This window comes from Anneissia japonica, unplaced genomic scaffold (assembly GCF_011630105.1).
Source record: "Anneissia japonica isolate Jap-2015-1 unplaced genomic scaffold, ASM1163010v1 scaffold288292_len1863012_cov191, whole genome shotgun sequence".
NCBI lineage: Eukaryota > Metazoa > Echinodermata > Crinoidea > Comatulida > Comatulidae > Anneissia > Anneissia japonica.
The window spans coordinates 562,331-570,078 of record NW_022688773.1 but is presented as its reverse complement, the minus strand read 5'-3'; the positions used below and the strand labels follow the sequence as shown (position 1 = coordinate 570,078).

The 7,748-nt window shown below is 34.6% G+C and overlaps 1 protein-coding gene across 3 annotated transcripts in view; it reads right to left on the bottom strand.

Moving 5' to 3' along the window:
* Positions 1–376: 376 nt before the first annotated feature.
* LOC117123109 (alpha-1,2-mannosyltransferase ALG9-like) overlaps positions 377–7,748 on the bottom strand; it is a 35,480-nt gene continuing 28,108 nt past the window's right edge. For all 3 annotated transcript variants that reach the window (XM_033268958.1, XM_033268949.1, XM_033268964.1), the window contains exons 14-18: positions 6,628–6,757; positions 4,810–4,957; positions 4,120–4,249; positions 3,750–3,880; positions 377–2,582 (exon numbers count right to left, since the gene is read on the bottom strand). In XM_033268958.1, the coding sequence (XP_033124849.1) occupies positions 2,456–2,582; positions 3,750–3,880; positions 4,120–4,249; positions 4,810–4,957; positions 6,628–6,757 (666 nt within the window). In that variant the 3' untranslated portion in view covers positions 377–2,455. The remainder of the gene's footprint in view (positions 2,583–3,749; positions 3,881–4,119; positions 4,250–4,809; positions 4,958–6,627; positions 6,758–7,748) is intronic.

Below are 7,748 nucleotides of genomic sequence, written 5' to 3'. Positions count from 1 at the left end.
ATAGTAATAGTCATAGGTTTTTGTGGTATAGAGAGCATGCTTTATGACCTCTAAATGTCCCCAACCAGTACCATTACCATAACGATATTTCAGTTCATGTTTTCAAGAATGTTTTTGTAGTACATCGTATCGTATCACGACGAACGACAGCAAGCATTTTTAAATACCCGATGGAAGGAAACTTAATAGCCTTTTCACATGCCCTGTTGTAGACTGGGTTCCAGGCCTAGTTTGGCCTAGTTAATCACTGGCATCAAGGAAGTACTTGTTAACCATCTATTATAAGATCACAGAATCAACAAATATTTCTCCAAAACATTTCCTCAAAACACACATAGAACCCCTCCCCTCCTTAAAGAGAGCACAATACAAGAAGTGATGTTTGACACCTTTATTAATTTATTGTTTCATGATTCCTTGTATTCTTTTAAACATAAACATAACGTCTAATCCTTAAGTGTGCTAGTCTGAGATCTGACCCAAGGACCATGAGTTAGTTTAGCATCACCCAATAACATCAATACATAATTATACATGTACATCAAAATACTTAAGTAATAATTCTCAAGTAATAATTCTCAATATTCTTGTTTATATTTCTCTCCTTTTATCTGGGATATTCGTATTTTCATCCTAAATTTTGAAGCATCTTCGCAATCATATAATTGACGTGTATGCAATATAGGCCCCAGTTAAATAGTTTGCATATCACATGAATGTTTAAACCAAATGCCGACTACACTGAAAACCATCATTTACCCCTCTTTGACCATTTTATTTATCACTAAGGTATCATATGATTTACCTCTGCCCAAAACTAAATTCTCCTTCCTTCCAAAAGGTTTGGGTTGTTTATTTCTGTTTTTAAAGTAGTACAGTATTCACATGGAAAAGAGTAGACTGGGTTTCAATCCCTAAACTTTGTCTTAATCAGTCAAAATATTAAAAATAAATCGATTTTGACACCAATAGCGTTCCATAGTATACTTTATCGCACCTAAACTGACGCCGGTGGCGCTTTCCGAAATGTTGCTAATACTACGAAAAGTCAATAAATTTGAAACTTGTGGCAAGTCTAGGAAAGAAGTTGAATAGCCTAGTAGTTCAAATACTTCTTGCCTTCTAATCCCAGGGTCATAGGTTCTATTCATGTCACAGCACGCACTTTCACACGATTAAAACAACTGCACTTCTTAAGCTTCAATAAGAGGCTTGGTTTATAAAGCATCATTCTATCCTGTAAAGTGGCGAGTGTATTTGCTGTTAGATGTGAATGAAATGAAGAGTCTGTGCCCGATTTATTTTTATCAACAGTAATGTTTTTTCTTTTATTGCAATAAGGTTTGTTTATCTTTTGATGTTGAATACTGAACTTTTTATATATCTTTAATATCTAATTGACGTCTTTTGAATGTGTATTTTAATTATTTTTTCATTATTTTTATCAACAGTAATGTTTTTTTTTTATTGCAATAAGGTTTGTTTATATTTTGATGTTGAATACTGAACTTTTTATATATCTTTAATATCTAATTGACGTCTTTTCAATGTGTATTTTAATTATTTTTTCAGTACTGTTTACTTGTTTTATCAAATCCTTTGTTATGAAATAAAAGTTGAATTTGAATTTTTGAAAAATAAAAACAATATTCATAAGTCAAATAATTGAAAAGTCCAAATGAGATGAGCTTTCTTCTTCTTTTGACTCTTATGTGAACTTAATCAGTAATAGGAACTTTTTGGTGGACAACTTTAACCAATGATGCCATAATTACATGTATATATGTGATTTCCTTTTTAACTGTTTATTTGTCCAATTTATGTGATCAAAAATCACCCTTAATCCAACTACTCTGCTAAAAACATTTTTTGGCTCTTTCCTTTTTTTGTCTTTAAAATTTAGTTCATAAAAGATTTTTTTTTTCCATGATTTATTGCTCCCTCAACCCCTTAAATCACCCTTCCACTATTGTGTTATCTATCCCTCTCCAAAGCCTTAATTCACCTGTCATAATGACAATGTTATCTATCTAACCCCACCTCTGGGGTCCAAGCTTAGGAGAACCCTCTTCAGGTTGGTCTAGTTTAATGGGCTTTCCCAACACATTTCATTGCATTCTGCTGCATGCATTGATACCAATGTTCAGCTGACTTCAGGAAGACATACAAAAGAAAAAATAAAAAACACACAAGCTTGCTGAGTGTGGAGATGGTTAACTTTTCGATAGATTTTTTGTTTGTTTGCTTGTTTGCAGATTCAGGGGATATAGATGACCCCAGCTTCAATTCACCCTTCCATGATCTAATCCTTCTTTGTAACACTCACAGTTTTGACATTTACATTCCCCTTTTGTCTGTGCTTTCTTCTAGTAATAAGAGTAGTATCCAGGTGTAATTTGATTTAAAATTATTTTTTCTTTTTTGACTCATCTCTGCCATTCTAACATTTCTTTCATTAGACTGCAGGTTTCCTTTTTGGCAGTGCTTTCCTTCTTGTTGTTTTGAAAACTGTATAATTACCATATGATACATGCCTATAGGAAACAAACGGAATGTAGAAAGCACGGAAGATTCTATCAGATCTGGAAAATAAAGAGGAAATTTAAATATTTTTAAATTAATTTTTAATTTAGTTAACACACAAGCTGATATAATTATGGGGTTGGGCTATAAATAAAAGATTGGAAAAAAAAAAAATTATCAAAAATTTGTTTGAAATAATCTCTGAGTTTATATATTTTTGTAAATAATCAATTACATGAAGTCAGTTGAGATACAAACTTGATATATGACCACTGACCAAGGTACATCGAAGTTGGTGATTGTGGAGATCACCCTTTTGAATTTGTTGACTAAACATTATTCAAATTAAAAATAATTCATTAGTTTTCAGAATATTTATGTGTTTATGGCCTAATTGTAAATCTGTTTTGGCTTAATATTTTTCGTATGTTAACTTTTTTCTACAATCCTGTATTAACTTGCGATGATTAAGAAATAAATACAGCCTGGTTCTCACGAGACCTACAGCAGTATCGGATTGGGAGCTAACATTTAGCGCTAACCGTCAGCACCTGTGTGAGAACCACCAGTCGGTTAGCACTAACTGTTAGCGGTATCCGGATACCGCTAACGGTTAGCAAGCGCTATTGGTTAGCAAGTTGAGCGTGTTTCTACCATTGACCAATCACACATACGCATTTACAATTTCCAGTTTCTTATTGGCCAGTGATTCGATCATCATATTCTTGGTACCCGGATTGGGATTTTCTCGCATGGACGCTTGGCAGCTCACGGTTAACAGGATCCGGATCCTGCTAACCAAAAATCTGCCGTGTGAGAACATAGCCTTAGAGTTAACTGAGGGATGCTCAATAGTGTATGATAGATAGAATTAAAATTACTATTACTATTACTATTTATTATTACTATAACTATTACTATTTCTCAGCATTTAAGTAGAATATGAAAATTCATATTAAATCCTTAAACACTGAAAACACTGTCCATCTCTAAGATGTGCCAGTTAAGTTTTTTTCTCTTAAGCTCTGTGTACACTATCAAACTTTCTTTGACCAAAAACTATTGTATGCCCATATATAGTCATGATGTGCCCATATATAGTCATGATGTGCCCATATATAGTCATGATGTGCCTATATTTGGCCATGATGTTATGTCATCATGACCATATTTAGGCAAGTCACCTGTTTTTTGTCAAATGACATATTATTATTATTTTGACTTACCTTTCTTGGTCAAGGAATGGTTGGCTGTCAATGGCCTCCCACTGGTCTGACAATTCCGAGAATCTTGGTTCTAAAGGTGTGGATTTTGGGAGGTCAAGGTCAATCAGATAGTGACATTTCGTCAACTCAACCTACAATATGTAAACAAAGTAGTAATAATTTTAATACAAAAACAACAATAATTGACAAATATTAATGACAATGCCATTATTTTGCCTTAATATATAATGAGGCATGCATCCCAAAACCAGCGTACTGTTGCAATATGTTAATATATGTTGAAGTGGTTTGGTGCATTTATTTTTTTTGAGGGAAGGGGATGATAGATAGATCTGAGACCAATTCATCTCTATTCCTCAACTCAACTTACATATCTACTTGGCTCTTCTAAGTTCATGTCATTCATGTGGGTTGGAATCATCTGTGTTGCATCGTGTCGTGATGAGTAAGGCTTTGGAAGTTGACCTTTGAAATCTGATTGAATGAACTGCAATTCCCAACTGAAAATCAAAAAGTATTAATAACTTAATGCGAATGATATTTGCCATACACAACGTATTATCGTACTGAATGTTCAGTACGTTCCCAAATGCTTGTGAAAAAAATCTCGCACGTGATTCAGGTTGGAATCGAACCTACAACCACCAGATAACTACAGTACCTGGTGTCTTAACCACTCGACCAATAAGCTTGCACTTGGCGGTTAGTGAAGATTCCGATCCCCATGTAGTAGTGGGTACTGCAATTCTATTCCAATGGCCTTTTTTCATCAGGAGAAATAATAATCAAACTGAATGTTCACTGTTCCCAAATTCTTGCGAAAAAAAAATACCTGGCAAGTGATTTGGATGGGAATCGAACCCATGACCTCTAGATAACTAGCCTGGTGTCTTAACCACTTGACCACTGAGCTTGTGCTTGGTGGTTAGAGATGAATCCGATCACGATTTATAACTTACCTGAAGATGCTTTCAGTTGATTGATCAATTAATTATTTATGAATTGCATTTATTCAAGCCCTTTTATTAACTCCCTCACAATTTTATTTATTCATACTTACTTTTCAGGCATGAAGAAATTGCTAGGAAACCGATACCACTCTTTGCCGATGCAAACATTCACCTGCCTGTTTGCATGCAGTGTATGTACTTTGGGATTATCTGCTGTCTTGTGCAAAGTAGGGTAGACATCTAGTGGAGCATGGTAACCTAGGAACCAAAAATTAAACATCTTGATTGGCAACTGATATATACACATTCCATTGTCATAGAAACTCACTGCAGTGTGTGCCTAGCCTTAGTGACCTGTGTTCAAATCATGAAAACACTTTCCTTCCTTTTACCACTAAACATTTCGAATCGCAAAGCTCTATAATAAAACTCATTTTAGAGTACAGGGGTGGATTACTATAAGCGGTCTTTGGACGGTCTTAATGCTTAGCCGGCTTTAATCGTGATGTCACTACTGGCTATCGATTATAGACCTTTAATATACCGTGGTCAAACCAGTTTGCCGTCTTAAATTTTAAAGCATACTCGGAGGAGGTTTAAAATGGTATTAAATCATTTTCATCATGGCATTACAGGTACTAGACCTAGTCCTAGATTGTCAAAGACTAAGTATCGAACGAATATTCCACAAGCTTCTCAGCATCTGTAAAAATGTTTGTTTATTTAGGTTCATTTTGATAAATATGTATGTTGTGATCAAGTGAACAACGCCCTCAGTTTTATGTTATGAGGGAGTGCTTGTTTGCATTTCAATACTCAGAGCAGACTAAGTGAAGAATGTTTTATAGCAATGCTTTTAGCAGAGTGACTTTTGTAAGACCGTTTAAGTGGTAAAGTCGGCTTTATTCGAGAAGTTAAGAGTTAAGACCGTTTTAAGAAATATTAGCATTATAAGCTGGCAGAAAGAAGGAACACAAAGGAGCTTATGGAACGTCTAGGTCTAGGTAAAACAATTGTGGAAGTTATTATGAGGAGTTGCTTGAGATGGATGGGTCATGTGCTAAGTAAAGACGAAGGTGATCCAGTAAAGAGAGCCTGGCATCTAGAAGTTGAAGGTAGAAGAGTAAGGGGGCGGACAAAGGTGACGTGGAAAGATATGGTGAAGAAAGAAAGTGCAAAAATTGGTTTGGAGGAGTATGATGCACAAGACAGGAAGAAGTGGAGAGATGGTGTAGCTGCATGGAACGAGTGACAGTCAGTAACCCCTTGGAAGAGGGAAGAAAACTTACTTAAATAAATAAATGATGATGATGATGATAAAAATAAAAGATAGGTAGATGCTCATTTGGGGCTGCATAAAGGTGGTCTAAATTAGAGCGAGACCTGTAATATTAACAGGCTTCAACGACTACAAAACTCTGCTGCACGCATACTAACATTTAGTAACAGACGCACTCATATAACCCCCATTTTACGTGAACTTCATTGGTTACAAATTGATGCCAGAATTCAATATAAAATCCTTTTACTGACTTATAAGTCACTGACTCTCAATCAACACACATACATTAATCAACTTCTTCCCAAATATGTGCCAGGCCGTTCCCTACGTTCATCTGATCTCAATTTAATTTCTGTCCCTCGCACCAACACTAAGACCTTCAAACACAGATCATTTTCATTTGCTGCAGCCACACTCTGGAACGCACTACCACTTCACATTAAAAAATCAGCATCAATTCCTTTATTTAAAAAATCACTCAAAACGCACTTATTCCAACAATAACATGAAGCGCCACTGATAATTACTTCGGTTTTTTGAATGGCGCTATATAAGTTCTTACTTTATTATTATTATTATTATTATTATTATAAACTATCTCAATTGCTGTTGAAACAGAATAAAAGAAACAAAATATGATTCTTACCATAGAACAAAGCAGCTGACCTGGAAAGGGATAATACACTGAATACAATAGCAATAGAAGCAGCGAACCAATTGGATGAAACAGTGTAATGTTGTGGTTCGAATTTACTGAACAACCAATGGTAGGTTTTCTGTCATATAAAAATTTAAAAAAATACATCAACACTATGATACTTTATACTGTAACATACATCACTAAAAAAATTTAATTATGTGCATAAAATTTGATGCAATTTTAAAAATATTTATTTAAAGCACCAACATTTTTCAAACATTGCTTTGCTTTTTTTTTTCATTATATTCTTAAATATAAATCAAACATCTTTTATTTTCCAGTTAGGGTGGGACTTTTTTAATACCTTGTTTAGCGAACTTACTTGTTTAAAGATCGATAGAGGAGGGCGAAAAAAAAATTGTTTTTTTATTTAGCACAATCATTTTGTCAAAAGCATCCAGACTGAGGAGAAAATAACAATATAATTTTATAGATGAATGTAAACAGTGTATTAATGAGATTGATAAATGTTTTAAATGTATATACTTAGGGAACAAATATATATATCTTATTTTCAATTTCAGGGGATGGGAGGGTGTATTAAAAACAAATAAAAAAAATTCTGGAATTTCCATTTCTCGTGGTGGAGGGTGTGCTAACTGGCAAAAAATAAAATTTTATTTTTATTTGAAATCACCATTAGGCCAAACAAAATAAATAAACGGTCTTTCGTCAGCACGCGCGTCGATTTAGACCCTGCGCGTCAATTTTTTAAAAATTTTTCACCGGACATACAACATCGCCACCTATCCCGAATTTTGGGGTGCGGCTTATCCATTCTAGGTTAGGCCCATGCTAGCCCGATTAATTAGCCTATGGTAGGACTGGTTTGTAGGCCTAGTATTTGTAATTATACTCACTACAGTGCATGCTGTACTAGGATTCCTACTACGATTTCTCACGACATTCAAGCAATGGTTTGGGTTGTCTAAATAATTCATTCATAATTACGTTTGTTCATAAACAATTTTGAAACACGTTGTTGCTGTTTGAAACCGCCTTCAAAAACTACAAAACTACTTTTCGCGAGTTTGGTCCAGGGCCTAGGTGGTCTCTTATACACATCT